The sequence below is a fragment of the Bos indicus genome, chromosome 5 (genome assembly GCF_029378745.1).
Source record: "Bos indicus isolate NIAB-ARS_2022 breed Sahiwal x Tharparkar chromosome 5, NIAB-ARS_B.indTharparkar_mat_pri_1.0, whole genome shotgun sequence".
NCBI classification, from domain to species: Eukaryota; Metazoa; Chordata; class Mammalia; order Artiodactyla; family Bovidae; genus Bos; species Bos indicus.
In genome coordinates, this window is record NC_091764.1 from 115,044,395 (window position 1) to 115,069,934 (window position 25,540).

The window sequence follows — 25,540 nt, forward strand, 5'->3', positions numbered from 1 at the left end:
GGATGTGAGAGTTGGACTGTGAAGAAGGCTGAGCGCCGAAGAATGGATGCTTTTGAACTGTGGTGTTAGAGAAGACTCTTGAGAGTTCGTTGGACTGCAAGGAGATCCAACCAGTCCATTCTGAAGGAGATCAGCCCTGGGATTTCTTTGGAAGGAATGATGCTAAAGCTGAAACTCCAGTACTTTGGCCACCTCATGTGAAGAGTTGACTCATTGGAAAAGACTCTGATGCTGGGAGGGATTGGGGGCAGAAGGAGAAGGGGACGACAGAGGATGAGATGGCTGGATGGCATCACTGACTTGATGGACGCGAGTCTGGGTGAACTCCGGGAGTTGGTGACGGACAGGGAGGCCTGGCGTGCTGTGATTCATGGGGTTGCAAAGAGTCAGACACGACTGAGAGACTGAACTGAACTGATTGTATCCAGTTTGCCAACGCCGTCCCTGCTTTGAATTCCCTGGATCCACCGGGGCTGGACCCCGGCAGTGTTCCACCACCGTCGAAGCAGAAAAATAAACAGGCCTTTCAGAAGCACTGCAGGCCACCCCTAACTCGGGAGCTGCGCACGGCCCAGGCCAGAGCAAGGGCCTGGGGGCCTGCATGGGCTGGAGGCAAAGCCCTGTCAGGGGCTCTGGGCCCACCTGGAACCCTGAGGTCCAAGATGCACCCCTGATGACCAGGCACTGCAGGCCCCACCCTCCCTGAGGGCTCCACTGTGGGACAGACGGCGTGGAGCCTGGAGCATCACCCCTGCCCCTTGGCACCTAACCACCAGGGCACACACCACTCAGGACACGCCCATCAGGACACACCCCCTAGGCACCCACCCCCTCAGGACATGCCCCCTCAGGACACACCCCCGAGGCACCCACCCCCTCAGAACACACCCCCGAGGCACCCACCCCTCAGAACACACCCCCGAGGCACCCACCCCTCAGGACACACCCCTGAGGCACTCACCCCTTCATGACACACCCCTCAGGACACACCCCCGAGGCACCCACCCCTCAGGACACGCCCCCTCAGGACACACCCCCGAGGCACCCACCCCTCAGGACACACCCCTCAGGACACACCCCTGAGGCACTCACCCCCTCAGGACATGCCCCTCAGGACACACCCCATAGGCACCCACCCCCTCAAGACACACCTCCGAGGCACCCACCCCTCAGGACATGCCCCCTCAGAACACACCCCCGAGGCACCCACCCCTCAGGACACACCCCTGAGGCACCCACCCCCTCACGACACGCCCCTCAGGACACACCCCCGAGGCACCCACCCCTCAGGACACGCCCCTCAGGACACACCCCCGAGGCCCCCACCCCTCAGGACACACCCCGAGGCACCCACCCCTCAGGACACACCCCCGAGGCACTCACCCCTCAGGACACACCCCCGAGGCACCCACCCCTCAGGACACACCCCCGAGGCTCTCACCCTGAGGCGCCCACCCCCAGGCACTCACCCGGTGCATGTCTTCGTACTTGAGGAATAGCACGTTCGAGTCCATGTGGTGCTCCCAGAACTCCTGCACGTGCTCAAACCAGGAGCCATAGCCCACTGTGGACACAAGGGGACAGGAGAGGTCACAGGAGGGATGGGCGAGTGGATGGCGGCTCGCTCCTCTGCCCAGCAGTTGTGACGCAGCTCCAGCTCCTCAGGCAGCCGCATGTCCCCTGGCCGCCTGCCCCACCGCTCCCACCTGCCAGCCTCTGCCCCACCTCCCAGATGCCCAAGGCCCGACCCTGAGCAGGGAGGCCTCTGTCCCCCTGGTGCGCAGGTGCCGGCTCCAGGAGCTTCTCAAACACGTGGTGAATGCAAGAGAGGGCCACCTAGAGGAGCTGGGCCCAGGGCCAGTCGGTCTGCAGTCGAGGAGGGTGGAGCTGACATGGGGCCAGACACAGGCAGGACCAGGAGGCACAGTGTGAAGAGGCGCAACAGGCTGTCCCGACACACGAGCTCATACCTACACCACAGCCGGCGTGTCCCACGACCCTCCGGGCTGTGGCCTAGGGCTGGGGTCCCACGGCCACAGGGGGACCCATGTACCAGTCAGTGTGGCCAGGCCTCTTCACAGCATTCTTCATAAAAACTATGGGTTCTCGTGTCCACAGGGTCACACTGATGCCCCCCACTGTGAGGGCAGCTTCCAAGGGGGCTTCCATGTGGACTAGAGGGAAGTCTCAGCCAGAGAACGTGGGGGCCCCTGGGCCGGTGGAGCCTTGAGAAGCAGGTCCAGCTGGACAACAGAGGCCAGTCAAGAGGAGTGGCCACACTGCCAGGGCCCTCACTTAGTTGAGTGCCCATCCATCTCCCGAACCCTAGGACATGACGCATGGCCCAAGGCCAGAGGAGCGCCCGCCCTGACGGCAAAGCCCAAGGACACTGGTGACGGCCACATGGGAGTGACCAGCACTGGGAGGGAGCCCCAAGGCCTGGGGCAGGCACCTCCCACACCAGGCAAGCTTGAAGCGATCCACGAGGGCTGGGCGGGAAGCAGGGCAGGGAGCTGCAAAGGGGCCTCAGAGAAGCGGGGGGGCATGGGCGGAGGGGGTCAGAGGCAGACGGCACCATCAGACGGTGGCCAGGCAGGGGGGCAGAGGACAAGGACTTGGATCAGAGGCAGCCAGCCTCTCACACCCTCACTGGCCACGAGACGGAGCAGGCCCTGAACCTGTCTGCGCCTCCTCCTCCGTGAATGGCATGACAACAGAATCTGTGCCCCCCCACCCCCCTACCGCTGGGTTGCCGCCCCAAGAAAAGCAGGTACAGGTCTCGGCCCCTGGGGACCAGTGGGGGCGTCGCTGTGTGTCCTCTCTGGCGGGAGGCACTGGGGGTCCCATGTGTACTATTGAAGTCCACCGAGTGGCAGAGCCATGCGTACACACGTGACCAAGGCTGGGAAATGGGGACCCCGACCCCGCCAGCCCAATCCATCAGCAGTCGGCCATCCCGCCAGCAGGGTGCAGCGCAGCGGCAGCCTAGGCCCACAGTCCAACGTGGGTCCCACAGTCCGACGTGGGTCCTGGGAGTGGAGGTATGGGTCAAGGGGCACTGGTGGTGGGGATGGAGCAGAGCAGAAGGCCCTCTTCAGGCCATTTATGGAGAAGGAAGGGGGCGCTCTGGAAGGGGATGGGGGTGAGTGGGCAGAAATGAATCAGCAGTGCAGGCTACAGCCAAAGGCCTCACTAGGCCCGCTGCTGGGTGAGCCCTGGCCCTCCTGGCCTGGTCCCCCCACGGCCAAGTTTTCAGACTCCAGGTCTTGCACCCTCCCGTCGGCCTGGCACATCCCTGCTCCTCCCACACCAGGAGGAGACCCACGCACAGGGCAGGACATGAGGGCCAGGCCAGCCTTCCCGATCTTCAGCATGGGGGCGAGTCCAGAGAAGGAAGGGACCTGACCAACTCGCTGGCAGGCTGGTAACCCTGGGGTCCCCAAGCAGACGCTCCCAAGTCTGGGCCCACAGCTGGCACGCAGATTGGCGTCCTGGGACTGAGCGGTCCACTGGGCATGGACATGGAGACCAGAACACCCCCCCCCCCCCCGGCTCCCAGAGAACACTCGCAGACAAGACAACCAGGGCCTGAGGATGGGGCGGTGGCGGGGGGAGGGGGGACTTGGGGACAGGGAGGCCGAGAAGACAGGGGACGCAGGCACTCCTCCACCCTGCTCCTGTCCCCTGGCACTCGGGCCCAGGCACCCCCCACCCACCCTGCCCTGCAGTGTGTGCGTCACAACCCCTGACACAGGCCTCGGGGCAGTGCGCCCAGACTGTCAGTGGACGGACAGCGAGTTTCACTGCCTCTTCTGCACGGCACTCAAGCTCTTCAGCACCTTGGACAGAGAAGGCAAGCCTCCTCAGAGCAGGGAATAAACAGGACCAGGTGCTCGGGTGCAGGGGCTGTGGGGGACCACAGCAAGCGTGTGCAGCCTTGAACGTCAGTGCTGGGCAGTGCCGTGACCTTCACGAGGTGGACGGGCCTGTACTAGATAACTTATAACTCCTCCAGCCTGAGCAGGGGGCTTTTAAGGTCTGTACCGTGGGGCAGTGTGAACGCAGTGGCCACCCACTGTTTGCAATGGCGGTGTTCCCGTGCCAGCGGCTGCTTTAAAGGCAGGAGCACAAACCAGGACTTAAAACACGGCTCTGGGAACCAAATACCTGACAGACCAGGAGGGGCCCGAGCCAGTTGATGGGCTGGGCGGAAGGGAGGCTGAACAGAGGCCTTCAGCAGGTTCCCAGGGCCTTAAGGCACAACTGCTGAGGCCACCTACACTTGTCCCTTCCCATCCGGGGTCCCTCCCCGCCAGGCTGGGCTGAAGCAGAGACGCAAGGGCAAGAAAGAGAGGGCCTCAGGCACTGTGGGGAGCTCACTCAGGAGGTCTGGTCTTCAGCCAGGCTCCGATTCAGCCGTCCCAGGTCCCGTGTAAACTTGGGGTGCTGTGCTCCTGTACTGCCTCTATGCGCTTTATCATGCTCCTGCCACGTAATCTCATCGCAGAAACCCTGCCCTGCCTGGGCTGGACAACGAATGGACAACCAGGCTGAGGGTTCCCCAAGCTGGGAAATAAAACAGGAAGTGTATTTGCAGGAGAGTCTCCGGACAGACTTAATTCATTTCAAAACTCTCCTGAGCGCAAAGTCTTAAGCAGCAGGGTGTGCAGAGAAGCCAGGGTTGACGGGTAGGGGAACAGAATCAACACCATGGCCAAGGGGACAGCTCCCTCCGTGGTCCACTCCTCCCCAGGGAGGGCAGACATGGATGGAGGGGCCCTGGCAGGCTCGGCCCCTGCCGAAGCCTCTCCCCTGGGAACATGCTTCCTGCCCAGAGCACCGTCCCGCCCCTCCCTTGGAGTGAACCCCACCTGCCACACTGGCCTGGGGCTGGCGGCCACATCTGACCCTCAAGTCCAGCTGAAGGCCTGGGGCCCTCACACGAAGCCGAAGCCTCCACGCTGGCCTTGGGCACCAATAACGGGGATCTAGGCCACTGTTCCCACAGCTTGGAATCCAGGCAGGGATACGGATGCTTTTAACCGGGAGACTTCTCAGAACCCCAAGGGTGTGGGGAGAGAGATGGGCTTCGGCATCGAATGCCCGCTCGGCCTGGCACAAGCTTCCTGACCCCCCTCAGCCTGAGCTCCGCTGCCCACCAGCAGGGAAGCAGGCCAGCCCCACGGTTATCAGAGTCCTGGGGTGATGGGAAGCACCCCTGTGGGAACATCACACACAGACACTCACACTTGTCGTTCATGAACCTCCGGCAGAACTCCTGGAACGTGCCTCGGTAGCTCATGGTCCGCAGCGAGCGGTGGAACTGGTAATAGGACACCACCAGGTCCTTGGGGTTCCGGGCCATGTAGATGACCTGCGGTGGAGGGGTGGGCAGGGGGAGGAGGAGGCACAGGCGGGCAGACGGGGGAGGTTAGTCTGCAATCCTCCGGCCCAGGAAGGCCGCCCCGAGCAGGCTCCACTGGCCTACAAGCTACTCTCCTAGCCCATTACCCGTGGTGAGGTCAGCCCTTCACACGCCACGACCAAGCGCCTTCTCACCGTTGCTCTGTCTCAGAGCTGCACTCCTGTCCACACGACAGTGTCAGCTAGGACAGTCACTTGCGTGTTTGATCACACTTCTGTCCTCCAGCACTACTTGTTTTTTTAAACTATAGTTGATCCTTTAGAGAAGACTCTTGAGAGTCCCTTGAACTGCAAGGAGATCAAACCAGTCAATCATTACGGAAATCAGTCCTGAATATTCACTGGAAGGACTGACGCTGAAGCTGAAGCTCCAATACTCTGGCCACCTGATGCGAAGAGCTGACTCCTTGGAAAAGACCCTGATGCTGGGAAAGATTGAAGGCGGGAGGAGAAGGGGCCGACAGAGGCTGAGATGGTTGGATGGCATCACTGACTCAATGGACATGAGTTTGAGCAAGCTCCAGGAATTTGTGATGGACAGGGAGGCCTGGTATGCTGCAGTCTATGGGGTCATAAAGAGTCGGACACAACTGAGTGACTGAACTGATAGCTGATATACAGTATTATATGTCACATGTATAAAACAGTGATTCAAAATTTGTAAAGAGTATACTCCTTTTATATAAGATATCTGCTATATTCCTCATGATGTACAATATACCCTGTAGCTCATTTTATACATGTTGTTGCTGCTGTTCACTCGCTCAGTCGTGTCCGACTCTTTGCGACCCCATGGACTGCAGCACGCCAGGCCTCCCTGTCCCTCACCATCTCCCCGAGTTTGCCCAAGTTCATGTCCATTTTATATAACAGTTTGTATCCCTTAGTCCCCATTCCTATCTTGCCCTGCCGGCTTCCCTCTCCCCACTGGTAACCACTGGTTTTCTTTGTATCTTTGAGTCTGGTTGCTTTTATTACATTCACTAGATTGTTGCAGTTTTTCACATTCCACTGAAAAAGCCATATAACGTGATACCAAACAGTATTTGTCCTTCAAGTGGCAGAATGCCCTTCTCTTTCTATGGCTGAATGGTCTTCCACTGTACACATCTACGAGACCTCTCATACCCATTCATCTGGTGACAGGCACCGAGGGTGCTTCCGCAGCCTGGCGACTGGACACTGGGCTGCTATGAATGCTGCGGTGTCGCTAGCGCTACTTTAAAATCAGCAGAAGACAGAAGAATTATGGTCCTGACCCTCCTGGTGATGAGAACTATAGACCTCAAACATCTCATGCAGTTGAGAACACAGAAAAAAGCAGAGACAATGAAAGCAGCCGTGAGTCCTTAGGTCTTAAACAGGCAGAGGCTGAGCCCTGGCTGGTCAAGTTCAACTGTGAGGAAGAACCAGGATAAGCAACATGGATATAAAACACTAGCGACAAGGCTCCAGGACATCGCTCCGGGGACCCCACCCCACCGAGGCTCTCTGGGAGCCCGTGCCTGTGACAGGCCCCAGTTTGGCCTGGCACAGGTGTCCCCGGTTCCAGGAGTGGGGAGCGGATGGGAGCAGCGGGGAGCCAGGGTTACCTTGGAATCGCCGTTGTGGAGGTCGGAGGGCAGGAAGCGGTAGGGGAGGTGGCTTTTGATGAGGCGGGGAGATGTCAGCTCCTGTGGCAGGCAGAGAGGGGAGGCGGTCAGAGGATGACACGCAGACTTTCTGACCAGCCCGGGGCCCAATGGGGCCTCGGACGAGTCAGGACCAGCACCCCTGCCCCAGAAACGTCTCCCTGAGATACGACCCCCAGCCCTGCCCAGGCTGGACCCTGGCGGGCAGACATGAGCCAGACACAAGTACCAACAGCCTGAGTCTAAGTGTACCAGCAGGGGTCTGCTCAGAGGACATGAGGGCAGGCTGCAGACTGGAGCGGCCAAGAGCGGCCGCAGGACGGGCCATGAAGGGCCACGGAGGAAACAAAAGCACAGGGAGGGGGGCCGCTGGGCTCTGCAGTGGTCTCAGCGCGGGGCTCCCCGCTGTTCCTGGCCACCCCTGGCCCCTCCATCGGCCAGCGCTCCGCCCCCAGGCCCTGACTCAGGGGTCCCCGCCGACAGGCCCTAGCCTGTCCACATTGCTCCTGTCCGGAGGGGCCACCATTCGACCACTAGGACCCTCGGTTTTCCTGTCCTGTGGGCTCCAAGTGCTGCAAGGGCTCTGACGTCACAGGGTCAGCTCAGTTCTGGGTGGAACCCCAAGGCCAGGAGCAGGGCAGCAGCAGCAGGCGCCCACCCGGCTCCACAGCAGGGCTCGGCCGGCGGCAATGCGAACACTGACCTGGGGGTGTGGGGGTGCTCTCAGAGCTTCAGAATGCCCATCTCACAGAAGAATGGACAGGGAGGGGCTACGCGGGCAGTGAGGCCTGAACTGAGAGGTGGCGGAGGGGAGAGTGGGGAGAGTGCAGAGAAAAAAAACCCAGGTAACATGAGGGGTGGGCCGGACGGGACTCGGGGATGTTTGTTTCACTCTTGGTACCAAGTATTTATGATGCAAACACATCCTACCCAGTCCCCACAACAGGCAGGACGAACCACAGGAGGAGGCCCCTCACCCCACCTTCCCCCCTACTCCCAGCAGCTGCCTCCTTTCCTCCTCAAAGTCACCCCCTGTCACCCTCTGGTTCGGTTCCAGGGTCACCGTCACCAGCTCAGGCTGGCAGTCTCTCCCTGCCGGCCACCTGGGATCCCAGGAGCTTGCTGTTTTCCTTCTAACCAAAGGGGCCCCAGGAACCCCTCGGGAGCAACCACAGGAAAGCCCCCAAGGGGCTCATGTAGGCTGTGACGCTTGCACCGAGCCCACCTTGATGATGTCCAGGCCTGGTTGCGGGTACTCCAGGACCGGGAGCTGCTCGTCAATGTTCATCAAGCCGATCTCATCAGGGTCGGCCCCCTGGCTCACCAAGTAGACCACTTCCTGCAGCAAGCTGGTGCCTGGAGGGAGAGAAGCTGGTGAGGGGGTGCCTGGAAGGAAGCCCAAGGGCAAGCCCTGCTCTCAGGGGAGCACCGACCGCCCCAGGAAAGGGCTGAAGGGTTGCAGGTTTTGTGGGGAGGTCTTGGCAGTGTCCTGAGTCAAATGGAGGAACACTGGCTGACTCGATGCCACCTCTCAGGGTGACTGTGGCTGAGCCGGCCTTTCTGAGCTCCTGTCTTGCCAGCACCGAATGCAGACAGGAGATTTCTCGAGGCCGCCATGAGGGGTGAACAGGACGTGCGGTGCCTGCCCCCCCCAAGGACCCGAGGACTGTGATGAGCACGTGATCTCAGTCCTGGGCTTCCAGAACCTGAATTTCCATTTACCCAGGAGTGATGAGGGTCCAGGGGAACGACTGGCCAGTCAATTATTTACAATGAAAACCATGTCTCCTGGTATCTACTAAAGCAAAACACGGGTCTGACCTGTAACGAGAAATGTACCAGGACAACACCGAGAGACATCGACCGGAACAGCCCCACAGTTCCTCAGAGGAGCAAAAGGCAGAAGCAGTGACAGATCTCCTCTTCTTGGGCTCCAAAATCACCACGGATGGTGACTGCAGCCAAGAAATCAGAAGACATTTGCTTCTTGGCAGGGAAACCACAACAAACCTAGACAGTGTGCTGAAAAAGCAGAGACGTTACTCTGCCAACAAAGGTCCCTGTAGTTGAGGCTGTGGTCTTCCCAGTGGTCACCTACAGTTATGAGAGATGGACTGTAAAGAAGGCAGAGTGCTGAAGAATTGATGCCTTCAAACTGTGGTGCTGGAGGAGACTCTTGAGAGTCCCTTGGACAGCAAGGAGATCAAACCAGTTAATCTTAAGGGACATCAACCCTGAATACTCATTGGAAGGACTGATGCTGAAGTCGAAACTCCAGTATTTTGGCCATCTGATGCTGAACAGCTGGTTCACTGGAAAAGTCCCTGACGCTGGGAAAGATTGAGGGCAGAAGGAGAAGAGGGCATCAGGGGATGAGATGGCATCACCGATGCAATGGACATGGACTTGGGCAAACCCTGGGAGATGGTGAGGGACAGAAAGGCCTGGTGTGCTGCAGTCCATGGGATCGCAAAAAGTCAGACACGACTCGGCAACTGAGGAACAACAGCAGCCAGGACCATGCTGAGAGACACAGACCAGAACAGCCCTGCAGTGGTCCTCAGAGGAACAAACCTTGGAAACAACGGAAGCGTCGCTGAGCAGCAGGATGAATGAATCAGCCCCGAGACTCGGATGACAGGAGCCACAAAGGGCCGCAGCGCCCGGCAGGGCTGGGTCCAGACACGATGCTGGGCACAGTGAGCGAGACGCCAAAGGAGTCTGCTCCATGGCTGCGGCTGCCCTCCAGCCTGAGACGTGGGGACCACCACCCCATTTAGAGGGGAGGTTCCTGAGGCCTAATGGCCCAAGGTCACAGCGCCAGTGTGTGGCTCCCATCCGCCTATTCCTCCTGCCGAGGCCCATCCACCCAGCAGCTCAAGGCAGCTGCACTTGGGTGGGGCAGGTGGGGAGAGTGGGGGTGGGAACTGGGGGGTTACCCTTAGAAATCAGACCCTGAGCAGTTTCCTCCCAAGGAGGTCTTCAGGCTTCCCTGGTGGTTCAATGGTAAAGAATCTGCCTGCAGTGCAGGAGACGTGAGTTTGATTGCTGGGTTGGGAATATTCCCTGGAGGAGGAAATGGCAACCCACTCCAGTATTCGTGCCTGGGAAATCTAATGGACAGAGGAGCCTGGCAGGCTACAGTCCGCGACTAAGCGGCCAAACCACCACCACCAAGGAGCTCTTCAGGATCTACGTTTAGTGCTCCCACCCCCACCCCAGGAGCCCCCACAGGCATGACCCAGACGGCCATTCCTGCACATTAGTACGTCTAATTAGTACGTCTAACATCAGTATCGACACAGCAATTTCACAAGCTCCATCCGTGCCTCCATTAAGGAGCTGCGCCGGAAGGCCAGCCTCGATAGAGCCCACAGGAAGCTCTCTGCAGCCTGTCCCTCGCAGCCCCCTCTCCAGGGCAGCCCTGTAAGTCCATTTCCTGGTGGGGCACCGCTTGGCCCTCCCGTCTCCAGCTCAGGAGGGCACACCATGCCCCTGCCAGGCACCAGGGAGGACGGGGAGTGGGGGACCCGGGATCAGCTCGGGCAACGGCCCCTGGTGACCCCAGGCCAGCCGGATGTGACCAAACCACCACGGAAAAGAACGACCGGGGATGATGACTCTACCAGGCAGTCACCACCAGGGTCCAGACAAAGCCCCTCAACCGAAGTCCAAATGCAGGCCCTGCAGGCAGCCCCGGCTCTGCAAGCTCTCCACCTGGCGCCTCCCCTGCCCACTGGCACCTCCAAGTCCCGCCACCGAGGTGTCCCCCCTGCCCAGCCCATCCACCCACTCTCCTGGCTACCATGGCCGGGAACCCCGAGCCCAGGCCCTGCCTGCTGTTCTCACGTCCAGGGACGCCGTCCTGCTCAGCCTGTGGCCTCCTCTCCCTGGCTCTGGCCCTTTGTGCTGCAGCCAGCCTTCTCCACCACCCTCTGCACCCAGCACCCAGGGCCCAGGCCTGCTACGGGCTGCCCTTCTGCCTAGTCACCTTGGACTTGTGCTTTGGACCACCACTCAGAGGCCTCCCTGGACCCTCCAAGTCTCCCTAGCCCTGGGGGCACCGGGCACCCTGGGCTTCCTGTCCAGCTGCATGCAGCACTCTGGGCGCCGCTGGGGAGCTGACGGGGGGCAGCTCACGTGGGCAGGGAGCAAGGCTGCGTCGTGTTACTAGTTTCTACCGCAGCTGTAACCAATTACCACCAACTCAGTGGCCCAGAACAACCCAGGTATCGTTCGGGGGGCCAGGAGGCCAGCACAGGTCTCACAGCGCTAACACCAAGGTGGTTGGCAAGGGTGTGCCCTGTTCTGGGCTCCAGGGAGAAGCTGGACCCCCGCCTCCTGTCACCCCAGGTCACATCCCCTAACACCTGTGGGCACCGCTCACCTGGACCGCTCACATCGGAAATACCTCAGCCTCCTTGCTCCCCAAGCCAGGCCGCCTTCCCGCGAAGATGGGCTGATGGGCGACACCCGGGGCAAGGCCTGACACAGCCGAGGCAGGGTTGACAAGCACCCCCGGGTGGATAAAGAAGCTCAGGGTTTAGGTTCCGGGCCAAGGTCACAGAGCTGGAGAGGGGAGAGCGACCCCTGGAGTGGTGGGAACCACAGCCCTACACCGACGGCCTCTCCAGCACCCCTGGGGGAGCACGGGGGGGCCACAGCCAGCCACCCAGATGGGATGGGCAAAAGCAGGTGGGGGTGAAGCTGGGCCTCAGCCCCCTCCCCGCTACCCCTCTGCATCTGATCCCCCTGGGGAGAGGTGCCCAGGAGGCCAACCAGCCGCCCAGCAAATTCAAGGTGAGGTGGTGGAGAGCCAGGCTTTCAACCCAGGGATACACGGGACTGGCCAGGCGGGAGTAACACGAGCCATACGCTTTCCAGCAGCTCGTTTTCAAGTCAACAGATGCGAGTCAATGGCTCACAGGCGTGCTTCTGCTGACGGCAGGGAAACTGCTCCCAGGCGGCTCTGAGGCAGCGGCAGTGACTCTGACCGGCAGAGAACACTGAGGTTTCGGGTGGAACTCCCTGGGGCGGCTGGGGCAGAGCCCGTCAAGATTCCCACCGGAACCCTTGGGGACAGGACAGACCAGCACGCCACGGTTGGAGCCAGTCGGAACTGGACCCCCAGGCGCCAGGATCCTGGGGCTGGGAAACCTTGGAATTCTGTTCTTTTTATTTTTATTCTTTACCGAAGATCACACGTGTACACCTGGTTTAAAAGTTAGGAGAGGACTTCCCTGGCGGTCCAGGGGTTAAGAACCCGCCTGCTGATGCAGGGGACGCAGGTTCGATTTCTGGTCCGGGAAGACTCCACCAGCCGAGGGGCATCTAAGTCTGAGCCACCAGGAAGAGGAGGCCCCCATGCTCAACGCAACTAGAGAAAGCCCGCACGCAGCAAGGGCGATCAGAAGTCAAAAATAAATTTAAAAAAGAGTCAAAAGACTGAGGTCAGAAATCTCACGCCCCTCCCCACCCCACTCCTGTGAACACAGCAAAGCCCTGCTGATTCTTCTCTTACCCTCCAGTTTCTGACGTGCTTACACTGTTATTTCACGTCTGTACGTTCTGATGGGTTACTGACTTCTGACTGAGCCGCCTTCCTTCCTGCAGGCTTCTCTCCCCCACACGGTCTTGGCACAATTCTCGGTCTAATCCAAAGTACGGAGTGTAGTGGTAGCGCTTCCTCGCTCACTGTGTTTCCTTTGCTTGCTCGCTCACTGTTTTATGTGCCTGTTAACAATTCCTTGCCCGACTCTAGATAATTATTCCTGGCAAACACCCCACACACAGCCAAACACAGGGGCTGCGCTCACACCCCATGGATCTCTGAGGGTCGTGCCCTGCCCCCCAGCACCCCACAAATGTCTCCCCGTGTCTCCGTGGGGCAGGAGGTACCCAATCTTCCATCCGTGTGCCCCTGGTGTCCGCGTGCACTGCGGCAGAGCCCACCCTCTATGAGCCGGAGCCTGATGACAAGCGCCTGATTCTACCTCGCTCAGGATGGCTGGCTGAGCTGGGTATAGGATTCCAGGCGGGGGACCCTGAATGCACTGTTCCCATCTTCCAGCTGCCAGCGCTGTGCTGAGAAGTCTGAGGTCCTGGTTCCTCGTCCCTTGAATGTGGCCCATTCTTATCTCTGGAAGCTTTGCGATCTTCTCTGAAATTTCACAGTTAAGTGCTTCAGCCAGGTCTCTTATTCGTGGTGCCTGGAGGCACATTGAGGCATGAGGGGGCCTTTAACTCAAGCTCCAGTCTGGAAATCCTGACTTCCAGTAACTTTCTCCCGCTGTCGCTATTCCCTCTTTCTGGAACTCTGAGATCTTCTACTTTTCCTACCTCTTTGCTCCCACTTGTCATCAATTTGTAACAATTTCTGTTCCACTTTCTGGGACATTTGCTCTGCTTCACCATCCAAACCTCACAGGTGAGTTTTAAAAATTTCAGCTACAATGTTTTTAATTCCAAGAGTTCTTTCAGGATCCTTACTTGCTCATTCCTGGTGTGACTGCTTTCTTCACCAAGAGCATACCTGACTTCACTCTCTTACAGTGGAACAGAGTCAAGAGTGCCAGGGTGGTTCTTTTTTTAGGTTTTCTTCTGCTCTGCACATTGTGTTGGATTCTGCTGAGTGCCTTTTGCTGCTTTTTGTCTCCTTTTGGCAGGTCTCTGTCCTTCCTGTTGGGAGATGCTAAGATCTGGAGACCTTGAGTCCACCCACAGGTGAGAACAAGCCCCAGGACACAGCTCTCTGCGGTGAACGCGCCTACTGACCGCAGGGCCTCACATGTTTGAGTGCAGCCCAGCCCAGCACCCTCACAACTATGACAGCAGATGCCCGTGTGGGAGCATTTCTAAGTCTTCACTTTGGGGTCAATTTCTCCAGAGGAGACGCCTCCACTCTCTGCCCTGCTGGACCACAGGCATCCCAGAAGAGCCGAGCAAGAGGGTGACGTTGTGGTCTTCACCTGATGTCCATTTCCGACTCAGCACTGTATCCCACCCTATTGCTGTGTGTGACAGTCCCAACTCCACGGCCTCTCTGGACCCACTTCCCCCAAAGAAACCTGCCTGTCTTTGCAACAGCCTCCTGCCTTCAAACTCCTCCAAGGGGCACAGTGTACGACTCCTGGGCCCTGCAGTGAAAGGGTCCACGTACCTGCTGCCCTCCCCTCTGCTGGCATTAGGTTCTCTAGCTGCTAAGTCAGCTAACATTGAGCTTCCGAAATCCACAGTCATCACACTCCTCCTCCCAGGGGCTCAGAGCTTCCTACTTCTGGTCATCATGTAATGAGGTCTGAAGAGGACGCAGGGACGAGCACCTGTGCTCAGTCCACCCCGTGGGCGCTCTGCAGGCACCGGACACAAAGGTGCCACAGCTGGGGTCAGTATAGCTCCCCCAGGAAAACAGAAAACCTCCTGGAACCCTCCTCCTCTATGGGAAGAAAGCATTAAGCCACTGGAGGAGGGGCAGCAAAACCTGCTGCTCCGCCCCAACCCCAGGTGCTGGTGAAGACCCACTGTGGCTGGACACTGGGTGAAAGAAAAGAACTCTGGCCCTATGGGCAGGGCAGAGCCCGTCCCTGGGATCCGAAGACCCCAAACGCAGAAAGAGCGATGTGAGACTCTTTCCGGCACAAGACCCACCATCAAGGCAGAGTTGGCAGCCACTGGAGGGCGTCACTGAGAAAGTTCCATCAAGACCAAGAAACCCAGAGCCTACCTAAGGCTGCAGCTGGACCAGGCAACGCCCTCAAAACCCTCCTCTCTCAGCCAGTAACAGAGCAACAAGTACCAGCTGTCCACCCTTGAGGGAGGGGACAGGGTATGGGGAGAAACCCCTCTTAAGATTCAGACCAAATGCTGAAGGTAGGGCTGGGAAAGACTGCAGGCAAAAGATTGGGGCAGCAGAGGATGAGATGGTTAGATGGCATGACTGACTCAATGGACATGAATCTGAGCAAACTCCGGGAGACAATGGAGGAAGCCCCTTGTGCTAACCAGTAGGTCCAAACACAACCTAGCACCTGGACAAGAGGACAGGAACACTGGGGAAAGGGCCTCAGCACCAGCCCCGCCACGCGAAGCACAGCTGATGCTACGGGGTTAACACTCAAGCGACCAGAGAGATAACAGAACTCAGACACAGCCCAGTTCCTACCAGACTGACTCAGTGCCTACACTAATGGCCTGCCAAGAAGAGACAGGCTGATTTCAAAGCATCAATACAAATTGAGAGAGTCATTTCCTAGGCAGGTTGATAAGAAGTCTAGGGGTCCCCAAGGAGAGAGGGGTCTGGAATTCTCAAGGAGGAAGAAAGGACGAACTTTTTCCTCTACATTCCTTAGGATTATAGAGTGCCTGATGAACTATGGACAGAGGTTCGTGACACTGTACAGGAGACAGGAAGCAAGACCATCCCCATGGAAAAGAAATGCAAAAAAAGCAAAATGGCTGTCTGGGGAGGCCTTACAAATAGCTGTGAAAAGGAGAGAAGCGAAAAGCAAAGGAGAAAAGGAAAGATATAAGCATCTGAATGCAGAGTTCCAAAGAATAGCAAGGAGAGATAAGAAAGCCTTCCTTGGCGATCAATGCAAAGAAATAGAGGAAAACAACAGAATGGGAAGGACTAGAGATCTCTTCAAGAAAATTAGAGATACCAAGGGAACATTTCATGCAAAGATGGGCTCGATAAAGGACAGAAATGGTATGGACCTAATAGAAGCAGAAGATATTAAGAAGAGGTGGCAAGAATACACAGAAGAACTGTACAAAAAAATCTTCACAACTCAGATAATCACGATGGTGTGATCACTCACCTAGAGCCAGACATCCTGGAATGTGAAGTCAAGTGGGGCTTAGAAAGTATCACTATGAACAAAGCTACTGGAGGTGATGGAATTCCAGTTGAGCTATTTCAAATCCTGAAAGATGATGCTGTGAAAGTGCTGCACTCAATATGCCAGCAAATTTGGAAAGCTCAGCAGTGGCCACAGGACTGGAAAAGGTCAGTTTTCATTCCAATCCCAAAGAAAGTCAATGCCAAAGAATGCTCAAACTACCGCACAATTGCACTCATCTCACACGCGAGTAAAGTAATGCTCAAAATTCTCCAAGCCAGGCTTCAGCAATATGTGAACCATGAACTTCCTGATGTTCAAGCTGGTTTTAGAAAAGGCAGAGGAACCAGAGATCGATCGAATTGCCAACATCTGCTGGATAATTGAAAAAGCAAGAGATTTCCAGAAAAACATTTATTTCTGCTTTACTGACTATGCCAAAGCCTTTGACTGTGTGGATCACAATAAACTGTGGAAAATTCTGAAAGAGATGGGAATACCAGACCACCTGACCTGCCTCTTAAGAAACCTGTATGCAGGTCAGGAAGTAACAGTTAGAACTGGACATGGAACAACAGACTGGTTCCAAATAGGAAAAGGAGTATGTCAAGGCTGTATATTGTCACCTTGCTTATTTAAGTTATATGCAGAGTATATCATGAGAAATGCTGGGCTGGAAGAAGCACAAGTTGGAATCAAGATTGCAGGGAGAAATATCAATAACCTGAGATATGCAGATGATACCACCCTTATGGCAGAAAGTAAAGAAGAACTAAAGAGCCTCTTAATGAAAGTGAAAGAGGAGAGTGAAAACGTTGGCTTAAAGCTCAACATTCAGAAAACTAAGATCATGGCATCTGGTCCCATCACTTCATGGGAAATAGATGGGAAAACAGTGGAGACAGTGTCAGACTTGTTTTTCTGGGCTCCAAAATCACTGCAGATAGCGACTGCATGCATGAAATTAAAAGACGCTTACTTCTTGGAAAGAAAGTTATAACCAACCTAGATAGCAATTCAAAAGCAGAGACATTACTTTGCCAAAAAAGGTCAGTCTAGTCAAGGCTATGGTTTTTCCTGTGGTCATGTATGGACGTGAGAGTTGGACTGTGAAGAAGGCTGAGCGCTGAAGAATTGATGCTTTTGAACTGTGGTGTTGGAGAAGACTCTTGAGAGTCCGTTGGACTGCAAGGAGATCCAACCAGTCCATTCTGAAGGAGATCAGTCCTGGGTGTTCTTTGGGAGGAATGATGCTAAAGCTGAAACTCCAGTACTTTGGCCACCTCATGCGAAGAGTTGACTCATTGGAAAAGACTCTGATGCTGGGAAGGATTGGGGGCAGGAGGAGAAGGGGACGACAGAGGATGAGATGGCTGGATGGCATCATTGACTTGATGGACGTGAGTCTGAGTGAACTCTGGGAGTTGGTGATGGACAGGGAGGCCTGGCGTGCTGCGATTCATGGGGTCGCAAAGAATTGGACAGGACTAAGTGACTGAACTGAACTGAATGTATCCTGCCTGAGCACAGTCTCCGGATTAAACCTTCTGGCTAATTCTGTTATCTTAAAATGTAAGTTAAGGAGTAGGTCTGGTGAGGTCTTTACAACCTCCAGACATTCTTTGGATTCACTGGAGAGTGTATAACTCCACTGCTAACACTAGCAAGCGGGTACTCTTTCTGCCCCCTTCTGATGTCTATGTCAGAAGCTTTGTCTATTTCCTTTACACTTTAATAAAACATTATTACACAAAAGCTCTGAGTGATCAAGCCTCGTCTCTGGCCCCAGACTGAATTCTTCTCCTCCGGAGGCCAAGAATCCCGGCGTCTTTTCGAGGTTCAGCAACAACCTTTCAAAATGATTCCAGTCTCTAACGCTGGCACAGTGTCCAGCATTCAGTCAAAGAGTAGTACACATCAAAAAAAAAAACCCACCAAAAAAAAAAAATCCCAGTCAGGAGACAATCAACAGAATCAGACTCAGAGGATATTAAAGGATTCTGTCTCAAATGTTGAAGGATTTCATGGAGAAGATGGACAACAAGCATAAACAGATGAATATTTCAGCAGAGAGATGGAAACCACAACGGAAATGCTAGAGAAAAAATAAAAACACAATAATGGAAATATAGAATGCTTTCAGTGGGCCCATCAGTATACCTGATACAGTGGAAAGGTCAGTCAACCTGAAGACTGACCAACAGAAGTTACCCAAACTGAGATGCAAAGAGAGAAACAGGGTGAAAAAGTAGAATGTCCAAGAGCTATAGGACAGTATCAAACCATCTAACACATATGTAATTGGCATCTGAAAAGAAGAAGAGAGAATGGGACACCAGAAATAGTTGCAGTGGTGACTGAGAATTCTTCCAAAATAAGGAAAGGCATCAAAGCACAGCACTGAGATGCTCAGGAACCCCAAGCAGAATAAGCATCCTCCTCCCCTAAAAATCTATATATATCTGGACACCTAATATCCAAGCGCTGAAAACCAAAGACAAAGAGAACATCTCAAAGGCCACCAGAAGGGGAAAAAAAGATCCATTCCAAAAGGAACAAAGAATTTCAGCTGACTTTTCAGCAGAAGTGATGTGAGCCAGCAGACAAGGGCATGGCACCTCTGAAGTCCTGAGAGGTGGGAGCGGGGGGCACAGGAGGATGCTCAGTCCCACAGTGAACAGATGAGAGGCGTTCTGGAAACAGAGGTCCACATCAGGTAATCAGAGGGGAGGGAAAGGGAGAGGAAGGGAAGGGAAGGCAGGAGCACCCCAGACAGAGGCAGCCAGGCTGGAGGGAAGGACAGCCAGCGTGCTCACCATGCTGGTGAGTAAGGGCAGGACAGCTGACCACCAGAGGACGGCTACGGGGTGGACTTCACTGCTGCCTGAAGGCCATGGCGGATTTGGGGGAGAGATCGAACCCTCGAGGGCGTGCTCTGGTGTTCCTAAGAGGTCACTTTGGCTGCAGAGTGAAAGGTGAACCCAGGAGGCAGGCCACACAACAGTCCAGGTGAGAGAGGAAGGCTCCCGAGACTGCAGCAGGGCCAAGAGGGGTGGGCAGGTTTGAGCACTTCCTGGGGGGAGGAGCCACAGAAGCACAGTAAGGAAGTGCATGTGGGGGCGGGGGATGGCAGTCCTCACTGCCTCCGAGGAAGCAGAGGTAAGGAGCCCCATGAGACCCTGGAGCTCAGAGCGGGCTCGGGGCCTCCTCCTAATTCCACGAGTGTCAGCAGATGCTCGTCCCAGTGGCCCTGCTCTTGTCTTCCTCCAGAACCTTGTGGGTTCCTCTGGAGGCTTTCATTCCAGGTCTCATAGGGTGATGAGAAGACTGCTGCCCCAGCTAACCCTGGTTCTTGGGACCAGCCACCTCCTTCCCCAAAGCCAAGCCCTCTTGAGTATGGGCGAACAGCTGGAGTCAGAGCAAAGAGAAGGAAGAGGGAGGAGGCAAGGGAGAGGGAGGGGAAGGACAGAGGAAGGGGACAAGTCATCTGGAACCAAACCTCTGGGGATGTCTTCAGGGAAGCGGGTAAGCAGGTGCTAGCTGGGGATCACTCATCACCCTGCAGCTGGAAGGCAGGGATGCTGACTCTGATCTTGGCACAAACGTGAGCTCAGGGTGGGTGGCAAGTTCCTCCCCAAAACTTCCTAGCCTGCTTCCAGATCTGGATTTGAGGCCAGTCTCCTCCCCAGGCTGGGGGAACATGATAACCATCCCTGGAAACCTGGGAGCATCCAGCCCAGAACCGAGGCCAGGTCACTGCTGTCCCTCTGTCCAGGTCTTCTGGGGCTGGCTCCTCCCCACTGTCCGCAAGTCAAACCTGCATCCTCGGGTGCTGACACCGCCCTTGCCCCTCAGGGGGCCTGTTTCTATCCAAGAGAGGCAACAACAAAGAACACGAAGCTGCTCCGAGGCTCAAACACGATGGACGGGGAGGCCCCACCAACTCTCACGGCCAGGTCCCGCCACCTCCTCCATGCAGCCCCCCTGCAACCCTCCTCCTCAGAGCCCCTCTTCCTGGGCCCCTGACCTGACCCCCGAGAATGAGCACCCTGGCCCGTCGGGCAGCTGTCAGCATTAGGAGCCTGGCTTTCCAGTGTCCAAGTGAGCTCCTTGAGGGCTGCGTTCACGACACTCCCTGCGCCCATCTCCCGGGCCTGGGGATGCTCTCAGCCAAAGATCATCCAGCCTAGGGCCTGTGGGGCCCCCCGCCCCAGGGGGGGTCTTAACACTTAAGACTTATGTGAACCCATCAGGTCTAATCCTCTCATTTTTCAAGAGCAAACTGAAGTCACACAGTGATAGGGCTGGAGTTGGGCCAGGCTCTCCCATCCCCCTGGGAGTGACTCACTGCCCCCTGCCCCCCACCAGTGACCAGAGAATGGGGGTGCACTTCAAGACGGGTGGGAGCCAAAGGAAAGAAAAACCAGGAGCGGGGATGCCCAGGTCGAGCCAAGGAGCACATTCCAGAGCCCACGTGATCTCCACGGCTTCGCGGACGGACGTCGCCCAGACAAGATTGGATTTAACACCGGACACCCTGGGCTTCCCTCATGGCTCAGTCAGTAAAGAAGTCACCTGCAATGCAGGAGACCCCGGTTCGATCCCTGGGTCAGGGAGATCCCCTGGAGAAGGAAATGGCAATCCACTCCAGTATTCTTGCCTGGAGAATCCCATGGACAGAGGAGGAGCCTGGCGGGCTACAGTCCATGGGGTTCCAAGAGTCGGACACGACTTAAAAACTAAAGAGAGAGAGAGAGAGAGACCCTGGGACCAGAGGCTGTAAGAAAGAAGGACCGTCAACACTGGACAGCGAGGAGGGTCCCCGGACACTGAAGGCACCAGGGCTCCCACCGTGGGGTCACAGCGCAAACTGGCGCCGTCCCGCAGGACCTCCGTGACGATGGCAACAGCTAAAGCCCTGCTGTCCAGCGCGATGACCACTAGCCACGTGCAGCTCCCGAGCTTGTGGAGTGTGGCCAGTGCTACTGAGGAACTGAATCCCTATAATTTTATTTCAATTCCTTAAACTTCGATACCCCCCTGGGAACTAGAGGCTCCCGAATTAAGACAGCACAGTCCTAACCTGTCACCTGAGCTCCAATGTCAGAAACACAGAAAAGTTCTAGAAGTACTGGAGTACTGTGGAGAGGAGCAGGGTCCGATTGTTATGACCTCTCCCATCAGACGTTCCCCACCAGAGGAGGCAGGGTGGACGGGGGCCCTGGGGCCACCTGCAAGTTCACGATGACACCCCCAAGGGGTCCCTTGGGTCCACACTGGAGCCATCCGTCCCCTGGCAGACACAGCACTCACTGAAGACAGGCACCCAGTGGGACTTTTCTCTGCATGCCCAGCCCCAAGGAAAGGTCTGGGCGCCACGGGTGCTCAGGGAGTGAAAGCTGGCATTGACGACACCCTGCCCTCTGCTTATGGCACATCCGGTCCAGGCAGAAGCCCCGGCTCATCACCCCACTCATCCTCATCCGCCTCCAGCAAGGCGCCGAGGCGGCCTCTCCCATCCTTGAGGGCAGCACAGCTCAGGCCGGTAGTCTCACCTGCCCAGGGCCAGCCAGCAGGTGAGTAGCACAGCTGCGCTCAAACGCAGGCTCCAAAGCCAGGCTCTCAATGTCCAAGCCAGAGCCTCCTGCAGACCCACTCCTGGTGGGGAGGAGGAAGCAGGGAGGCGGGGACAGGAAAGGAATGGAATCGTGAGGTGGGCCGACTGAAGTCCCCGTGGCCCAGGACTCAGAACTCTGACAAAACCCCTAAAACCCTGAAGCATCCTGAGACTTCCACCCCAGGGCAGGGGAGAGAAGGTGGGATCCTCCCTCCTCCTTGGGGCCTGAGTCCAGCTCCCTCCTCCAGAGGGGCAGGGGCGAAACTGGCTGTGGACCAGAGGACGGATCAGACCTGACTGTCCCTCAGCTGCTGTGTGACTCTGAGCTAGTTCCTGCCTTCTCTGAGCCTCTGGATTGACACGGCAGAGCGCCGGGCACACGGGATTCGCCAAGGGGCCACTTCACCACTCCGAGGGCCCAGGCAAACTACACCTGGCCTGCGTTCAAAGTAACAGCCCCTTCAAGGGCCTGGGAGCAGAAGCTGCCTCTGTGACTGTGTGGTTCACCATGTGGATTTCACAGCAGGGGAATCACCTGAGGGCAACTGCCCAGGGTGGGGTGGGGGACCCAAGGGAACCCAGATCCTGCCCCCAGGCAGCTCCTCCTGCCACACCAGATGCCACTGGAGAGGACCTCCAGGGTGTGCCGTCTTTGGTTGAGCGAAAACTAGATATGGGGGACCAATTCTTCAGGCCCCTCTGGGATCATTTTGAGTAATGAACTTTACAGGCAGTGGGGGCTGAGAGGACATGGGACCTCCAGAAGCACTGGTCTCAGCAAGGTCGTCCTTCCTGAGAAAACGTCTCACTTTTCCTGTCACCACCCCACGACATGGACAAGCAGGGTGGGCTGGGTGAAGGCTAAGAACCAGGAGGAAAGCAAAAAAGGAACAGCAGATACTGGTCTACACAAACCCGTGACACTCTGCTGCTGCTTCATCCCAGGCCTGCCGTCAGCTCAAACAAGCCTCGTCCCAGGCACTTGAGCTTGGGCGAGCCACTTCACCTCCCAGAGTTTCTGTGTTGGACTTCTGAAATGGAGACCACCTCTGGTCAGAGAGGTCTGCAGACAGCTTACTGCCATGAACACAGGCCTTTGTAAGTGACAAAGCACGGAGCATGGCAGGTCGTCAGCTGAGCGCTACTAATGTCCTTTCCCTCTGGCTCACACACAGTTCGAACAAGGGCATCTTCAGGCTGCCCGTGCACATGCTCAGTCGCTTCAGACGTGTCCAGCTCTCTGCGACCCCATAGACTGTAGCCCGCCAGGGTCCTCCGTCCATGGGATTCTCCAGGGAAGAATACTGGAGTGGGTCGCCATTTCCTTCTCCAGGGCGGGTCTTCCCTACCCAGAGATCAAACCCGAGTCTCCTATATTGGCAGGTGGATTCTTTGCCATTGAGTCACCAGGGAAGCCCTTAAAATGGGTTTGTGTTGTTCAGTCGTGTCTGACTCTTTGCAACCCCATGGACTGTAGCCCGGTGGGCTCCTCTGTCCACGGGATTCTCCAGGCAAGAATACTGGAGGGGGTTGCCATGCCTTTCTCCAGGGGATATTCCTGACCCACGGGTCAAATCCACATCTCTTACGTCTCCTGCATTGGCAGGCAGGTTTTTTTTTTTTTTTTTTTACCACTAGCACCATCTCAGGCTGCCCGGTCCGCAGGTAAAAGGCAAAAGGAGCCAGCAGGGGGCAGATGGAGAAACAGTAAGGGCCTGGAAAGACCATAAGGGGAAAAATAATTTTAAGCTTTGAAAAGGAGGCTCTTTCAGGCTGTGTGCAAAGGGACCCCACACCAGGATCTCTGGCCGAGCTGGGTTCTCTGTTTCCGAAGGGAAGAGCCAATCTTTGCTCTCCTTCTCAGAGGAAACTCAGAAGGACATGTTTTTATCTTTGAAAGATGCAAGTTACAAACAAGATGTGAGGTTTGGTTATCCAGAAAACTTCTTTAAACTAACACCTCATTCCCATCAAGGTGCCCAGCCAGGTCCCTACAGAACCCCAGCAGGCCTCCAACACTGGGACCGTCTAAAGCCTCCCCACAAGCTTCAGGGCCGTGCCTTTCAAGCAAGCTCTATGCCCGGGGCCTCCCCAGCTTGCCAGCGGCCCAGCTTCTCAGCCACCATCTCCTGCTCACGAAATGGAGGGGTGTAACAGAGAACCACAACTGTCCATCTGCCACTCCAAAATCCTCAAGGGTGCCCACATTTTTCATAATTCAGAGGTAGGCAGACCCTGCCCTAAACAGACAGGAGGCCATTTTCAGCCTTCAGTGATCCCACATAACAGGAGGGAAGCGAAGTGCTCTCCCGCCCACACCCAGCTGGGGGTCTTATATATATGAATGACATCCCTGGCTCTAAAATCTGACCAATTGTGAATCCCCACACTTCCTTTCCTTCTTTCCAAACACAGCCCAGCAGTGCCTCCAGACTCCTCTCCACCCCTCCACTCACAAGCCCCTTCCTCAGCCTTCCTGGGAGGACCAGGCCTACCCCCTGGGCATCTGGGACCCTGCGCTGCAAGGACAGCCAAGCCTACGGGCTCTCCCAGCAACCTGCCAGCCTGTTCCTCCGACCACGCGACCTCAAGGCCACCACCCCGGACACCAGGCCAAAGATGCACTGCACTGTCTGGATTCAGAGCAGTGAATCCCTCTCTCTTCAGGACAGCGGCAACAACGGAAACCCGCAGGAATGTTCAAACAGGAAAGTTGCCCCTTTTCCCTACAAACCTCAGAAGAGGCACTACATCAAAAATCTCTTACATCAGGTCCTGGGCACATGCACACCCGCCTGGCCTTAAATCTCAGCTCCTCCTGCTCAGCAGCTGTGTGACCTTGGGCGAGCAACCTCCCCTCTCTGAGCCTCAGTGCCCACCATAGAGTGGAAGTGGGAACGATCACCTGGACTTCACACAGCAGTCATGAAAGTGACATCCTAATGCTAGGAAATGTGACTGCCCTGGGTCCCAGACGCCAAGATATACCAGGGTGAAGGAGGCGGCCCTGAATCAGGGGGGACGCATCGGACACTGCACTCTGGGCACGGGCCAGTCCCATCCCCCAGCCAGTGCCCACGCAGGAAATGAGGGAAGCACGCAGCCCTGACGCCCCATTTCACCCCCTCCCCAAGATCATCACCAACACAGCCCTGACGCCCCGTTTCACCCCCTCCCCAAGATCATCACCAGGACTTGGCGCTCATCAAAGGGCTGAACCGAACCCAAGAACAGAGAGGTTGAGTGACTGTCCAAGGTCACACAGCCAGCTGGACATCGGGAGGGGAGGCAGGGAGGGTGGCGGGCCTGGGCCTGTCTGCCTGGCAGCTCCGCCGCCAAACAAGGCTCCATCCCCACAGGACGCCACCTGGCCACGGACACCGGGGCTCAACCTCCAAACACCTGGTTTCCCCCCAAACCCCCGGCCGACCACCCCCACCCCGCCCTGTCGGGCTCCAGGCATCGCGCCCCCGCCCTCGGCCCCCCACCCCCAGTCGGCCCCCCGCCTCCCAGGGCGCGGGCCGCAGGGTCCACGCCGGCGCGCCGCAGAGCCAGCCGGGGCGGGGTCCGCGCAGGACTCACCGGACTTGGGGTAGGTGACGATCCACACGTCGCTGGGCCGCACCGGGAAGTTGGCGATCTCCTCCATCTTCCCGCGGCAAAAGGGCGGCAGCCGCACGCCGTGGAACTCGAAGTACTTGCTCTCGAACTCGCCCGGCGTGCTGGGGGTCTCCGCCTCGCTCTCCGCCATGCCGCCGCCCGGCCCCGCAGCCCCGCAGCCCCGCCGCCGCCGCCGCCGCCCCGCGCTCTCGCCCGCCGCCCCGCAGCCGCCGCGCGGCGCTCCTCCGCAGGCGTGACGTCACGGCGCTCCTCCGCAGGCGTGACGTCACGGCGCCGCCCGGCCCGCGCCCCACCCCAGCCGGCGCGGGAGGGCGGGGGCGTTCCGTGTCTTGACGTCACGACGCCGGCGTGGATGCGGCACGACGTCATGGCCCGAGCCCCGCCCCAGCCACCCCTCGCCCACCCTC

General features: G+C 57.2%; 1 protein-coding gene across 2 annotated transcripts in view; it reads right to left on the reverse strand.

Annotated features, from left to right (window-relative positions):
- Positions 1-25,298, reverse strand: part of SULT4A1 (sulfotransferase family 4A member 1) — a 33,792-nt gene extending 8,494 nt beyond the window's left edge. The window contains exons 1-5 of one of the 2 annotated variants that reach the window (XR_011566890.1): positions 25,095-25,298; positions 8,281-8,411; positions 7,017-7,097; positions 5,248-5,374; positions 1,470-1,564 (exon numbers count right to left, since the gene is read on the reverse strand). Coding sequence is in view for 1 of the 2 variants with exons in the window: in XM_070790546.1 (XP_070646647.1) it covers positions 1,470-1,564; positions 5,248-5,374; positions 7,017-7,097; positions 8,281-8,411; positions 25,095-25,263 (603 nt within the window). In the remaining variant the exon portion in view is untranslated. The remainder of the gene's footprint in view (positions 1-1,469; positions 1,565-5,247; positions 5,375-7,016; positions 7,098-8,280; positions 8,412-25,094) is intronic. The other variant, XM_070790546.1, reaches the window with a different exon arrangement.
- Positions 25,299-25,540: the final 242 nt, after the last annotated feature.